The following is a 16,173-nucleotide window of genomic DNA, read 5'->3' as shown; positions in this document are numbered from 1 at the left end:
AAAAAACTTCAATGTACAATAGTTCATAATACAATTCAGGTATGAAGCCGCGGGACGCATACAATTCTTCCCCGGGACGCATTTGGCCCGCGGGCCGCACTTTGGACTAGCCTGGCTAATAAGCCAGACTCAAATCACACAGGCAATCTTTTTTGCCAACGGCTGATTCGGTCTGGCTTATTAGCCAGGCTAACTTTGGACACCCCTGGGTTAACCAGGCAGACAATCTACAATCTTCAAGCATGTCGCGATGTAATGTAAACTATTGACCAGCATTTATCATTCCCTCAGCTGGATAACGTAGAGAACAACACAACACACATGATCATGTACCATGAAACCTGCAGTCGGTTGCTTTTTATCTTGCATACAAAGCTGGTAAAAACCAAGATTAAATGTCATATGAGCAACCATGCAACCAGCTATAATCAATGGAAGACTTGCAGTGCAAGCTCCCTTAAGGGCTACTCTGCACAGCCGGCAGAGTAAAGGGCAGTGACCCAGGCCAGATATATTACAATAAGATAAATGCTATTAATATGGCCCTGTACACTATCAAGGTCAAGGTATACTTTATTGTCCACAAGGGAAATTTGTCTTGGGCTTATATGTACAGTATATGCTATAAATGTCAATGTCAATTTGCGAAAATAGCTGATACAAACTCACAACCTGCCGCATTGCGACCTTTTGTGAACTTTTTTTAAGTATGAAAATGAAATGGCAGTAAATTAATTTGTATATTTCAGTTGTCATATCTGCCTTGTGCATATTTTTATTACGGAGCCTAAAATGCAAACGGAAATGTAATTTTTATTAAATGTTTCCAACGCCAAGTTGTTAATCGCAATTATTTGTGTGATAATTAATCGTCAACATAAATGTGTAATCGTGACAGCCCTGTCTGTCTGTCTGTCTGTCTGTCTGTCTGTCTGTCTGTACCCAACTGTCATATCTGATCATATCTTGAATCTGTGTGTGTCTGTGTGTGTGTGGGGGGGGGGGGCAAACAAATGTCATTGATTATCTTCCCACGTGTGCTCAGTGGTGTATGTGTGCAGACTGGAATGTGTGTGTGTGTGTGTGTGTGTGTGTGTGTGTGTGTGTGTGTGTGTGTGTGTGTGTGTGTGTGTGTGTGTTCAATTAAATACAAAAACAGCTGCACTAAGTGATGACATATTTATACATTCTAAATTATAATTTACAATTGAGGCATTTAGTAGACGCTCTTATCCAGAGAGAGTTACAAGTGCGAGATTGTGCACAGAGAGAGCAAATGGTAAATAAATGGTAAATGATTGTGCATTACATTCACCCATTCACACACACATTCACAAACCGATGGCGGAGGAACCATGCGAGGCACCAACCTGCACATCGGGCGCAATTAGCAATTTATCAATCCTTTCTCAAGGACACTTCGACACTAACTCTGGGGGAGCCCGGGATCGTAGAGTGGACGCTCTACCAGCCACTCTACCACTGAGCCACCACCGCCCACCGCCACCCCATTCTCACAGCCAGAGAACACTACTTGCCTCAAAGCAACTAAGATACCAGGTAAACAACAAACCTAGCATTTGTCTAAATAGCATGCTATCTAACAATCGGAAACTACCATGTAAACAATCTTTGGTGGACGGGGGGGGGGGGACTGTCATGCACGCACGCACGCACGCACGCACGCACGCACGCACGCACGCACGCGCACGGACACTTGACACACTTGTGAGAAGGAGATACAAATAAAAGCTTCCAATTATCAGAATCACAGATATCTAGTAGAGATATCAAGTTATGTGATCCAGTAGCAAGGAATTAATTAAAAGTTTGATTCAAGTTCAGCAAGTCCCCCCCCCCCAAAAAAAACACACACTTCAAAAATGCTATCTGCGCCCTTGGAACCTTGCATCTGTCTAAATAACATTCTATTAAAATAACATTCTTAACTTTATTAGGTGTAGACGAAACTAAGAAACAAAAAGCATAAGAACAAGTGACCAACCATTTGCTAGCATCAATAGAAAGAAAAAGTTGTCAAGTATAAACGTGCATATATAATAACGTATAAACTACTTATAGTGAATATATTAATGAATATACAGTATCTATCTGTCTATCGGCAGTTTATCAACAATGAATATGTGCGAGCGGGTGGGTGAGAATATTTTTAGGACAAAATGGAGTTCCTTGAAATCTTACAAGGTTGAGAATCTCTGATTCATTGTGTGAGGTGTACTATATTTGGCCGGAGTGAAAGAAAGGAAAACAATCTGACCTGACCTGACATGATGCACGCACGCGTGTGCGCGCACGCACGCACGCACAAGGCCAGAGGAGGCTGGCTGGGTGGCGCCTGGATAAACACAGCGAACGCTCCTCTAGCAATGGAGACACAGCAGAGCGCTTCACAGAGCCTTGCTGTGCAGTGTGCAGTGTGCACGCTGTTCAGACCGCCAGCGTCCAGGCTGTCACTGTCGTGCACTTTAGCTTGCACTGCTGAGAGTACATAGTGTTTATATCGCATGCTGTTCCATATCATTCCCGCCCATCATACTGTGTCGCACAAAAGCATCAGGGTGTGTGTGTGTGTGTGTGTGTGTGTGTATGTGTGTATGTGTGTACGAGTGAGTGAGTGAGTGAGTGAGTGAGTGAGTGAGTGAGTGAGTGAGTGAAAACAACGATAGAGAGAGATAGTGATGGGTAGATAGATGAAGAGAGAGAGAGAGATTGTCTCTCCACAGCGTGTTTACCACTAAAGTTTTCAACAGTATAGTCGAAGTGCTACAAGGTCTATTAACTGCAGGCCCCAGCCAGCCAGCCAGAGGGAGAGGTGAAGAAAGATAGAACAGACAGACAATATTGTTCCATATATATATATATATATATATATATAGTGTGTGTGTGTGTGTGTGGGGGGGGGTGATTACTGGCTTAGAAGGCATTTGTAAAGCGGGCCTCAGTTCTTGGCGTGCGCACATGCGTGCGTGGGTGTGTGTGTGTGTGTGTGTCAGGCGGTGTGTACCTGACATCTGATGCAGCGGCTGGTTGTCCTTGTACCAGGACAGCTGGGGCAGCGGCCTGCCCTCCACGTCACACTGCATCTTCAGAGACTCTGTCACGTTCACCGTCTGGTTGCTAGGGCTCTGCCTGTACCGAGGAGCCTCCAGAGCTATGGCAGAGAGACACCGAGAGACACAGAGAGAGAGAGAGAGAGAGAGAGAGGGAGAGAGGGAGAGAGTTGTTTGATTGATTTTATTCTGTGATAAAAAAAAAAAGAAAGAGCACAAATACCACTTCCAAAAACATACACAAAGATATCACAGAGGATAAAAAAACCCACAAGAAAGCCCTAAGGCTCTTTTCCATTGTGGTCGAGAGAGAGAGAGAGAGAGAGAGAGAGAGAGAGAGAGAGAGAGAGAGAGAGAGAGAGAGAGAGAGAGAGAGAGAGAGAGAGAGAGAGAGGTGTGGCGGTGGCTCAGAGGTAGAGTCAAAGTGGCTGGATGGTAACCGCAAGGTTGCCAGTTTGCGGGCTCCCCTAGAGTTAGTGTCAAAGTGTCCTTGAGCAAGACACTGAACCCTTAATTGCTCCTGATGTGTTGGTTGGTGCCTTGCATGGTTTCCGCTGCCATCAGTGTATGCATGTGTGTGTGAATGGGTGAATGTAATCTATGTAAAGCGCCTTGGATAAGGCGCTATATAAATGCACCATTTACCATTTTAGAGAGAGAGAGAGAGAGAGAGAGAGAGAGAGAGAGAGAGAGAGAGAGGCAGGCAGACAGACAGAGCGAGACAGACAAAGATAGAGGGAGAGCTAGGTGAAGAAAGGAAGAACAGATTAAGACCATCAGAGAGACAGTGTGTGTGTGTGTGTGCGGTGTGTGTGTGTGTGTGTGTGTGTGTGTGTGTGTGTGTGTGTGTGTGTGTGTGTGTGTGTGTGTGAGAGAGAGGGGGGGAGGGTGTGTGAGAGAGAGGGGGGGAGGGAGAGAGAGAGAGAGGGGGGAGGGAGAGAGAAAGAGATTGAGAGAGAGAGAGAAGACAACGATAGAGACGACAATCCTTTTTATAGTTTCACAAGATAGTATTACTCAAAGTGTTAATGTAACACAGCTTTGTTTACACGTTCATTTTATTGTTTTATCTTGATTGTTTTGTTCCCGTTTTGTTCCACTTTTGCTTTGGCAATGTAGTAGTAGCGGCCTTCAGTCTCGAGAGACCATGGCACAAGCGCACTGAGCCTGTTTGAGGACTTCCTCATTTGTGACACGATGCGTCTGAGGTTTCGCATGTGAAATGCGTTGAGGCGTCGTTCTTGTCTTGAGTATGTGATCCAGGACTCACTCCCATACAGCAGGATACTGATGATGCATGCCTTGTAGACAGCCATCTTGGTGTGGGTCGATAGTTTACTGTTGGTCCATACTCTCTGGTTTAGCCTAGCAAAAGTTGTTGCAGCTCGACCAATCCTCCGATTGATTTCAGGGTCTAAGCAGAGGTTATCCGTGATTGTAGAGCCATGGGAGGTAAACTGGTGCACTGCTTCCATTGTAGTCTGATATGGTGATTGAAGGGGGGTTCTCAACAGATTGTCCCATAATGGTTTTTTTTTTTTCAAGCTGATGGTTATTCTGAAGCTCCTTTGAATTGAATTGAATTGAGAGATAGTGATGGAAAGATAGATGGAGAGAGACAGAGAGAGATTGTCCAGAGGTCTCTCCACATCGTGTTATAGATAGATGGAGAGAGACAGAGAGAGATTGTCCAGAGGTCTCTCCACATCGTGTTATAGATAGATGGAGAGAGACAGAGAGAGATTGTCCAGAGGTCTCTCCACAGCGTGTTTGCCACTAAAGTTTTCATCAGCATCTAGTAGAAGTATTACAAGGTCTATTAACTGGCGGCCCCCGCAGGACGGATGGAGCGGGGCCACGGGTCGAAGAATTCCATTAAAACAAGCATTTATCCACAGGGCAAACTTCTCAGTGGAAGCCAGGCGACAGAAGGTGAATGAAGTATGAGTTTGTTTGTGTGAGAATAACAGTCCCAACACCCCACCTTATACCCCCCCTCCCTCCCCCAAGCATTCGGCCATTCCTGATTACTTTTTGCTGTGTTGATGTCTGACAAACTCCAACAAACCCCCTCATACATCTTAGCGCTATGTGTGTGTGGCGTGTGTGTGTGTGTGCGTGTGCGTGTGCGTGTGTGTGTGTGTGTGTGAGAGAGAGAGTGAGTGAGCGTGCATGCCTGCTTGTGTGTGTGTGTGTGTGTGTGTGTGTGCGTGCCTGTGGGCGTGCATGCCAAAAGCATAAAGTATCGACACCTCACTACCTGAGAATGTTTCATAATACATGCTGTTATGTGTGTGTGTGTGTGTGTGTGTGTGTGTGTGTGTGTGTGTGTGTGTGTGTGTGTGTGTGTGTGTGTGCGTGCGTGCGTGCGTGCGTGCGTGCGTGCGTGCGTGCGTGCGTGCGTGCGTGCGTGCGTGCGTGCGTGCGTGCGTCCAGAGATGAACCACACTGAAGCACATGCTGAGTCAGAGTTTTAACCAACTGGCCTGGGTTTTACATCCAGTAATCTTTATGGAACTGCGCTTGTGCTCGTTGTTTTGTGGTGAATTTTGTATCTTTGTGAATCTCGAAGCTGAACAGTTTTAGAATGTTCAAGATGGAGTGCTGTGATTTTTGTACTTTTTCTGTTTTCTATGTGTCTATCTGTCTATAGAGTTAACATTACTGTAATAGACCCTCAGGTGTGGTTATAATATTCAAATATGTCTTCCTTGTGTATTTTTGGTTTCTGAAAGCTGAAAGCTGAAAGCCTTTGAGTCAAAAGACACCACTTTAGTGACATCATACCAACCACTCTGATCTTGTACCTCCTTGTCACACCTCCCTTGAATTACAGTATGTTGTTATTTTTCAGAGCAACATGTTTTATGAATCAATTGCATATAGCCCAAAAGGAAACAAGATCGCAAGGGACATTTGTTTTTGATGCTATCCCTTTTAGATCAAGTGTACTCTGTTGCTGTTTTACATCTCAGTCTAATAAACGAATCAATCAATCAATCAATCAATCAATCAATCAATCAATCCCAGCTGTGCCTCCAGTCTTTTGGTCAGTGCCACTTTCCGAGTCATACAGCATGGCTGGTCTCACTACCGTCGTATCCATCTTCCTTCTCCCTCTGGCAGATCCCCTTCTGCCACAAATCACTCCTGACACTTTGCTCCATCCATTCCACCCACGCACTCTCTTCTTCACCTCTTTTCACCTCTCTTCCTCACACTACTGACCACAAGACCACATTACTTTTTCTGCTATTTGTCGTACCATAAGGCTGCAAAGCTTTTTAATCCGGATTTCACCTCCTCCTCTCTCCTTTGACAGAGATGCATTTGAACAGACATGGTTTGTTACTCACCTTTGACAGGGAAGTCACAATTATTACATAATCGTCTGATCACAATTATTACATAATCGACTGATCACAATTATTTGAGATAATCGCAATTATTTTGTCATAATCGTCAAAATTGTGTCCATGTTGAAAAATGTTGAAAAATGTTCATACATAACAAAGAATCCATTACAAAATCCTGCTCACCAACTATGTACAAAGCTCTCAATAACCTGGCTCCCCCCTACCTCTCCGATCTTCTCGAACCCTACGCCCCCTCCCGCCCCCTCAGGTCCAGTGACGCCAACCTCCTGAGGGTCCGCAAGGCCAAGTACCGCACCTGGGGAGACAGGGCCTTCTATGTCTCTGCCCCCAACCTCTGGAATGAACTCCCCAATCATCTCAGAGTTGCCCCCTCCTTCCTCTCCTTCAAAACCTCACTCAAAACCCACCTCTTCAAGATAGCTTTCCCCAGCTGAGGTCTGGTGATGACGTCCCCCCTTCCCTCGCTTAGCCTTTCATGTTTTTAACCTAGCACTGACATTTTACTGCCTTCTTGTTTTTATTTTGTTTCTTGAATTAAAGTTGTTCCTACTGTTTTATGTGAAGCGCTTTGGGTACTTAGAAAAGCGCTATATAAATCTGAGCTATTATTATTATTATTATAAAAAAGTGGAAATAGCAGATCTACAAGTTTCAAGATTGTATCAGCTATTTCTGCTATTATTTTTAAAGTATAACATTTATATTTTTTTAATTACTTTGTATATTTCAGTGATTTGTCATACGGTATCTGCCCTGTGCCCTGTTTTTATTACAAAGCCTAAAAGGCAAACAGACATGTAATTTCTATTCATATTAAATGTTTCAATTTCCAATTCCGAAAACACAATTAAATCGTTAATCGCAATTATTTGTGTGACAAAATCGTCAACTTAAATGTGTAATCGTGACAGCCCTGCCCACTGTTTGTTATACTCACCTTTGACAGAGATGTATTTGAACACACACTGTTACTCACCTTTGACAGAGATGCATTTAAACACACTATAACTCACCTTTGACAGAGATGTATTTGAACACACACTGTTACTCACCTTTGACAGAGATGTATTTAAACAGACACTGTTACTCACCTTTGACAGAGATGTATTTAAACAGACACTGTTACTCACCTTTGACAGAGATGTATTTGAACACACACTGTTACTCACCTTTGACAGAGATGTATTTAAACAGACACTGTTACTCACCTTTGACAGAGATGTATTTGAACACACACTGTTACTCACCTTTGACAGAGATGTATTTAAACACACACTGTTACTCACCTTTGACAGAGATGTATTTGAACACACACTGTTACTCACCTTTGACAGAGATGTATTTAAACACACACTGTTACTCACCTTTGACAGAGATGTATTTAAACACACACTGTTACTCACCTTTGACAGAGATGTATTTGAACACACACTGTTACTCACCTTTGACAGAGATGTATTTAAACAGACACTGTTACTCACCCTTGACAGAGATGTATTTGAACACACACTGTTACTCACCTTTGACAGAGATGTATTTAAACACACACTGTTACTCACCTTTGACAGAGATGTATTTGAACACAAACTGTTACTCACCTTTGACAGAGATGTATTTAAACACACTGTTACTCACCTTTGACAGAGATGTATTTGAACAGACACTGTCTGTCTGCGTTCCTCCGGCTCTGTGCCTCACACACATAGTGACCCTCGTCCTGCAGCGTCACAGAGGTCAGGCTGAACTCCAGCACCCAGCTGTTGCTTCGCTCCTGGAAGGAGGCATGCAACTGTTAATACAACCAATCCATTATATATCAAAGTGCATGCATAGAAATAGTCATCTAGGATCATATGTAAACTAAGAACCTATCATCCGTCTAACAGTAGAATATCCGTACATTGAAACTATGAACCCTGTAGAATGCAATAGAATGCCAGATCAAGAACGACCTGGCATCTGTCTATTTTAGCCTTTGCATACGGCTGCAAGGTCATCGAGGCTAGGACAAGATGGAGTCTGAAGATTGGGAGTGAGTCTGCAGCAGAGACATCAGAGACACATGCTTCCCATGGATTACAATCACCCAAGGAGACTTTGAAAACATGAATAATGACAAAACACATCCACATGCTGGGTGAAGTACAACAGTGTGCAAACACAGCAGCAAGATTCGTGAGCTGCACTGCAGTAGTAAAACGCCATGGTCTCAGAGGCTACTGGGATAGGAGAAGGATATCAAATGGAAGTTATGGAACACAACCACCTTAAAGTCTACTAATCATTGTGTGTATCCCTGCACTCTGCAATCTGTGTCGAGTGACCTCGATACATAGATATCGATTTATTGGATATTCAATTCAAGTGTACATACATTTTAAAAAGAGAAGGGTCCGGGCACACAAGGTTAAAAATGAGGAACGCCTTTATTGATTAAATGGCAACTGCCAACATGTTTGAAGGACAACATCAAACATACTCATTATATAGCAACAGGACACACAGCTTTGCAATGACATAATTGGCAGTGTCAGAGGCACGTGAGTGCCCATTGGTTAATACAGCCGTAATATGGACATGCCATTAGGCACTCAATCAACAACTGACGCCACACATGTGTGTGACAGCCAGAGGAATATATAAGCAAAAAGCTAAGCACCAAATATTCAACAGAAGGAAAAGGAAACGTTTTATTAGATCATTAAAAAACATTAATAATAAACAGTAAACAAAGTAGAAAACGAAAAAACTAAAGAAAACACATACAATCAATATCTTCATTAAGACCAGGAGGGGTGAGAGCGTCTAAGGAATGAATCCAAAAGGTTTCCCGTTGATTCAATTTCCTTAGGCCGCCACCTCTTGGAAAAGGTTTAATGTGTTCTATACCTGTAATTCTCAAGAGTGTGTCATTGTTGTTATGGAATTGGCTGAAATGTCTAGCAATCGGATAATTTATATTATTAATGCGAATAGCATATTTGTGTTCAGCCAATCTATCTCTGAGGCGGCGCTTTGTCCTGCCAATATAAAAAAAAAATGTAGGACAGGTACACGTTAATCTTATAGGTTTTTTGAAATCTATAAATGATTTAGTCTGTGAGACACTGGAGCAGTGGGGGCAACATACCTAATGGTTTGTTAAGCCAGGTATGCTTTTTAACAGGTGGAAGGTAACTGTGCATGAGTTTGTCCCTCAGGGTGGGAGCTCTTCTAAACGAGAAAATAGGCGTCTTAGGAAATAAACCTCTCAGGGAGGAGTCACTCTCCACAATCGACCAATTCTTTTTTATAATGCGCTGAATGTGTGAAGTCCTGGTCTTAATGAAGATATTGATTTTATGTGTTTCCTTTAGTTTTTTCGTTTTCTACTTTGTTTACTGTTTATTATTATTATTATTATTATTGTTTTTTAATGATCTAATAAAACGTTTCCCTTTCCTTCTGTTGAATATTTGGTGCTTAGCTTTTTGCTTATATATTCCTCTAGCTGTCACACACATGTGTGGCGTCAGTTGAGTGCCTAATGGCACTCAACTCAGATTGAGTGGCTAATGGCATGTCCATGTTATTACGGCTGTATTAACCAATGGGCACTCACGTGCCTCTGACACTGGCAATTATGTCATTGCAAAGCTGTGTGTCCTCTTGCTATATAATGAGTATGTTTGATGTTGTCCTTCATTCTTGCCCTGATGAAGACCTGTTGGGTCGAAACATGTTGGCAGTTGCCTTTTAATCAATAAAGGCGTTGCCCGGATCCTTCTCTTTTTATCTATGTATTGATCCCGTTTTTTGATCCATGTGAGCACCTTTTTATCATTATCACATCCTGCTACCTCCAATGAGCACCTGGTTAGTTCCTCTTGTTTCTCTGTACATACATTTTGTTTGATTGTTGTTCCACTTTTTGTTTTCTCATGCCAATAAAGCCCTTTGAATTGAAATAGAAATCACACCTGTGTGAAGTGAGCGGTGCAACTATACATTTATTGTTAACAGTATTGTAGTGCACTGTGCTCTCTACTGTACTGCCACTTTACTCTGTGCTGTACTCTACTGGCCACTTTAGGTGGTGCAGCTTTTCGTGCTTGGACATACGGGACAGACATACGGACACACATAGCTCCGTAATGGAACGGAGGCAACGCTCAAAAATGTAATGGGCTCTATGCACACACGCCATTTTGGAAAGAACTTAGGCCCCTACCCTACTTCCTTCACACGTGTTACCGATGATACTAATGAAGGCTCTGTTCCAAACAGAGTCGGGGTGCTGCTATTGTGCATGTTGGCTCACTGGAAAGACTGCTTTGCGGATCATCGCAGGCGTGAATGCAATCGCATTAAATATAGGGAATGAATGTGCCATACTGCCATTGTGGGATGTAGAAGTTGATATTTGGCACACAAGGAGGAAGGAGGAGGCATTATTACCCAACGACGCGTAAAGATGTCCCGTGGAGAGACGTGGTCTAATGAAGAGAGATAGAAAGCCCTTATTGCAATATGGCCAGCCGCCAGACGATCATATATCAAATATGCTCAAGGTTACACACAATAACAATGCAGTGTACAGGATATAATAGTGAGAGAATGGAGGCGATTGGGTTTCATTGCACATTTGCACAATGTTGCATGTTGCATAAAGAGTTTGCGCTCGTAGTAGAGACCTGGACCGGGAATCCTGACGGGCTGCTCCGCTGATCAGGAGTCAGATAAAAGTGGTAGGTGTGTTTGTTGCGACCAAAGGTCGCAGTTAACTGACTCCCGTCAGTGTATCAGAGTGAGAGAGCACGTGACATCATCAGGGATGGAGCATGGGACATCACACTACATCATCAGGGATGGAGATCCCTGATGTCATCAATATTAAGCCCATATGGAGATCCCTGATGTCATCAATATTGGCCAGCAACTCTACATCTGACCTCAAACCTCAAACCCTTAGATCTCCATATATGGAGCTGACCTGTTCTGACATTCCATATGTTGATCCTTCCCCATCCATCATTCCTATTCGATGTCTCCCTTTTGACTGATACCTGTCCATTTAAGTTATTAGTGCAGCCGTGCCCGGCAGCCGGCGAAAACTAGAGTTCTCAACAGGCCCGAAAATTAAGATCTTACCCCCCATGCCAAAGCGCCAGCGCTCGCCCAGCAGTCTGCTGTCACCCAGGCAGATATGTTGATCTGACCCCCCATTCCAAAATGCCAGCGTTCGCCCAGCAGTCTGCTGTCACCCAGGCAGATGCGTGCCCTTTAGGGCGAGGTCCCTTCTCGCCCTCAGGCGTCTTACTGGTGTAGACAGTAGACTACTCCTATTAACCTACCAGGTTTATTTATGTACGTATGTAGGCTAGTTGCTACTTTACAGAACAAGTTGGTAAAGTTGTAGTGATCCGTTATTGCACACGCAATAACGTCCAGTCCCCCGACACAATGCATCCACGCTACCCTCACTTTAGGTCCTAACTATTTCTCAAAGTATAATTTGAATACCATGGTTCACCACCATAGATAGAACACTAAGTTCACTGCTGCGGCTGATACGGTGCAGTGTGAACGCAAACGCAGTAGAATGTTACCGCCTATGGTAACAGGAGGGAATGTGTTTTTAATTAGTATCATCGGTAACACCGAGTTATTCTGTCTGCATAGAGACCATTGTTTGCAGTTCTATCTGCAACGGGGAGTCCCTTCAGTCCTGCAGTCGTACCTGAAAGGAGAGCTGTCCGGCCAGCGTGTCGGCGTACAGATGCACACTCCTGCACTCCAGCTCCTGCGGCTTGCTCCCCTGCTCCCCCTGCAGGGCGCGTGGGTTGAGGCGGTACCAGCGCAGGTATTCGTACGTGTAGTTGTCAGCGCTGCAGTACAGCGACACCTTCTCCTGCTCCAGGGGCTCCTCCGAGGGCCCCACCGCCACGCTGAAGCCCTCTGGGATGGCTGTGAGGAAGAGGAGAGACCCACCCGTCCAGGAGAAGTAAGTAAGCCTTGCCGAGCCATGAGGCCCATAGGGCAGGAGCCTATCTCCTGTTTCTGTAGCGTGAGGCAGCTTGATGTACAAGTACACCCCCTGGACATGATGCTAGTATGTCGCAGGGACTCACCCCCAATCTGACCCTTGATGCTGAGTGCCAAGCAGGGAGGCACTGGGTCCCATTTTTCAGGGCAGACACTCCAACCACAAGGCCACTGAGCTGGCCACCCGCCCAGGAGAGGTTAGGTATAATACACCCAGTGGTGGAAAAGGTGCTCACGAGAAAAAGTATCAATACTGCATTGAAGTCCGGTGTTCAAAATGTACTTGAGTAAAAGTACAAAAGTATTGGCATCAAAATGTACTTAAAAGTATCAAAGGTGAAAGTAGTAATTATGCAGAATGTCCCATTTCATGTTTTCAAATCTATAAAAATCTTTTGAAAATAGCGGATGTACAAACTGACAATGCGTTGCGATCCGACGGCTATTTTCAAATGGCCGAAATGTATACAGGGCTGAAGTGGTCAATGTATGTTTTGTAATAATAATCAAAATCGGCAAAGTAACTAAACTTTTAAAATAATATTGTAGTGGAGGAAAAGTACAATATTTGCCACTAAGATGTAGTGGAGTAGAAGTAAATGTATTGGAAATTGGAAATACTCCAATAAAGTGAAACTTAAGTACCTCAAAATGTTACTTAAGTAAAAGTACTTAGTTACTGTACACCACTGGTAACACCTCGAGCAGCACAGCAAGACTGAAATGCACCACTTAGCGCAGTACTTCTCAAACTCTTTCATGCCAATAATATATTGATATATTTGGCCGTGGACCCCTATCTGAAAATGTTCTGTGCAAAATCGCCTTAAAAACGCCTTTAACACCCTTGTCGCCATGACCCACGGCACCACAGGTTATCATAATTACCCTTTGATAGACGAACGTCTATGTCCTGTCTAAATAAACAAATAAAGTAAAGAAAAGTAAAGGGACATACATACAGTAATGCACACATAGTCGTTCTTAAAGTGAGGTCCAGGGACCCTCTGGGTTTACTTGAGGGGGTTCAAAATGCTACCCTTACAGGTCTGTAACTCTGAGAGTGTACAAATGGAACCAAATGGTCCATTTGGTTCCATTTGTACACTCTCAGAGTTATGGTGGTCCTTCAAATTAAAAGGTTTTTTAGAACCACTGGAATTATAAATCCCTATTCATACTGACCACCGAAAACTACAACATGACGTCACGCCGCGGTGATAAGCGACTCACCGCTCACCCAAACATATATCTCTCTGTTTTTACTAACAATGTTTCGGTGGTCACCTTATCACCTAAACTGGAGTAAGTAACTGTACAGCAGACATGAAGTCCACATGTGTGATGAAACCATTTCCGGGGAAAAAAAAGGTTTAAACTTACTGGTGACGTAGAAGTAGACGAGTCTGCGGTCTGTGCCCACCTTGTTCTGGGCAGAGCACATGTACATGACCGACACGCTGGCGTTGTGGATGTGTAGCCGGCTCACCACCTGCAGTGGAGGAAACAAAGAGGAGGAAACAAAACATTACTTATTTTCTATCAATTACACACCCCATGAAGTTTTTATGCAAATTAGTGAAAAACCTATGATATACAGTATACACACACACACACACACACACACACACACACACACACACACACACACACACACACACACACACACACACACACACACACACACACACACACACACACACACACACACACACACACACACACACACACACACACACACACACACACACACACACACACACCATCCAATCATCCAATATTGCACTTAACTTGACCAAAAGGTGTCTAGACCTGTCATGTCAACACATGTGCCTGTGCTACCATTACAATATATATTTTTTGCCATCTTATTGCCAAAATACTTTTTACCAATAACTTCATTCACCTAAGTGTCTATTTTCCCCTAACACCTCTCAATTTGTTCCGACACGACTCCTGTGGGAAACTTTGTGGGAGCCAATCAAAGTTGAGAAGGCCTGGTGTGAAAAGCAGGAAAACAACTTTTCCGGAAGAGTTGGGTCGGAACTAATTGAGAGGTGTTAGAAGAAGACACCTTTATGAACACATTGAAGAAAGCTATTGGTGAGCAATTATTTTGCTGATGGCAAAAAGTTGACATTAATGTCAAAATGTTTTATTAAAAATTTGATTATATTACCATAGTTTTATGATGATCATTGACCCTCAAAACAAAGGTCTAGTAGACAGTAGACACCTTATTTGTTCTAGTTAATTGCAATACTGGCTGAGATAGTGAAAATCTAAATAGATGTTTCGCACACATTGCAAAAAATGGGACATGGGACATTTTGACAACTTAACACAGCTCATCATTTTGTAAGTTGGTTACATTTTATTTACGCACTCAAGAGTTAAATATTGTTAAACATCATCATTACTTAATTTACAAAAAGTCTACATAATTAGAGAATGTAGAAGAACTGTTATTTTGATCAACGTTTGCTGTTATCTCTATAGTACTACATTTACCACATTTAAACATTTGCCTCTGAGATGTAGTGGAGTAGAAGTAAATGTCGAAGTGTCCTTGGGCAAGACACTGAACCCTACATTGCCTCCAATGAGTTGGTCGGTGTGAGCTCGCCACCATTGGTGTGTGAATGTGGGAAGTGAGGACGCTGGCGTCGACTGTTCGCCGCTTCACCTCCCAATGTATGAATTAATGAACCATTGTAAAGTGCTTTGAGCACTTGGAAAAGCGCTATAAAAATGCAATTCATTACAAATGCAATTCATTAAACTTTTGTATAAACCTGAGGTCAATTCTAATAACCTTTAAATAAATTAAGCACTGTGGAGCACAGCTGTGTGCGGACTTCTCTTTTTTACATTGTATCTACCTATTGTCCAGCACCAGCGAGGGACTATATGCGCACAACCCACATGTTTTTAAACTTGTAAAAACGCCTTCTAAATCCTGCCATAAGTTTTCTGAAAAACTACAAATTATTCGAAAATTACAAAAAAGTTATGTTGCTATACTGTACATGTACTATACTGTACATGGCAACAACAACGCACAAAAAATATCTAAAATCGGATAATAGCTGATCTACAAGCTCAGAACAATCTGCAAAATGTGCCGTTAGGCTTATGGTTTACAATTACTAAATATTTTTAAATGGCATTCAGAAAATCGGCGTTCCAAAATCTTTATGTCCTCAGCAGTACAGTAATACAAACGTGTGTGTGTGTGTGTGTGTGTGTGTGTGTGTGTGTGTGTGTGTGTTTGTGTGTGTGTGTAGGCATGTGGGTCTGCATGCACTATTTGTGTATTTGTGTGCGTGTGTGTGTGACCTGTACAGTGCCGGGTCATACTGTACTTGAGTGTGTAAATGTGTTTATGGCCAGTCCTTGCAGGAAGTGTGCACAGGAAGCATGGTATAAATATGTCTGCGGTGGAAATGGCCTTACAGCTCCCACTGACATTATTTTGTCACAGAACTCACAGTTTGGGACACTTGTATAAAAATATCAGTTCATGGATAAGGCTACTTACATAAATGTGTCCTATATGAGTAACATTCTAATCTCTGTGTTATTCTCTTAGTGAGATTTATTATTGTCATAAATATGAATTGCTATTAGTTTCCCCAGCTAACCCCTCCTTGTTTTTTACAAAATAAATTCGACTTGAAATAATTTATTTCTGTATTCCG

General features: G+C 42.9%; 1 protein-coding gene across 3 annotated transcripts in view; it reads right to left on the bottom strand.

Annotated features, from left to right (window-relative positions):
• flt4 (fms related receptor tyrosine kinase 4) overlaps positions 1-16,173 on the bottom strand; it is a 164,644-nt gene that overhangs the window by 41,916 nt on the left and 106,555 nt on the right. For all 3 annotated transcript variants that reach the window (XM_079502612.1, XM_079502614.1, XM_079502613.1), the window contains exons 12-15: positions 13,856-13,964; positions 12,168-12,394; positions 8,084-8,219; positions 3,026-3,172 (exon numbers count right to left, since the gene is read on the bottom strand). In XM_079502612.1, coding sequence (XP_079358738.1) covers positions 3,026-3,172; positions 8,084-8,219; positions 12,168-12,394; positions 13,856-13,964 — 619 coding nt within the window. The remainder of the gene's footprint in view (positions 1-3,025; positions 3,173-8,083; positions 8,220-12,167; positions 12,395-13,855; positions 13,965-16,173) is intronic.

Source organism: Electrona antarctica (assembly GCF_951216825.1).
Source record: "Electrona antarctica genome assembly, chromosome: 1".
Classification (NCBI taxonomy): domain Eukaryota; kingdom Metazoa; phylum Chordata; class Actinopteri; order Myctophiformes; family Myctophidae; genus Electrona; species Electrona antarctica.
Note: the sequence above shows the minus strand (reverse complement) of the source record. Positions and strands in the feature narration are given on the sequence as shown.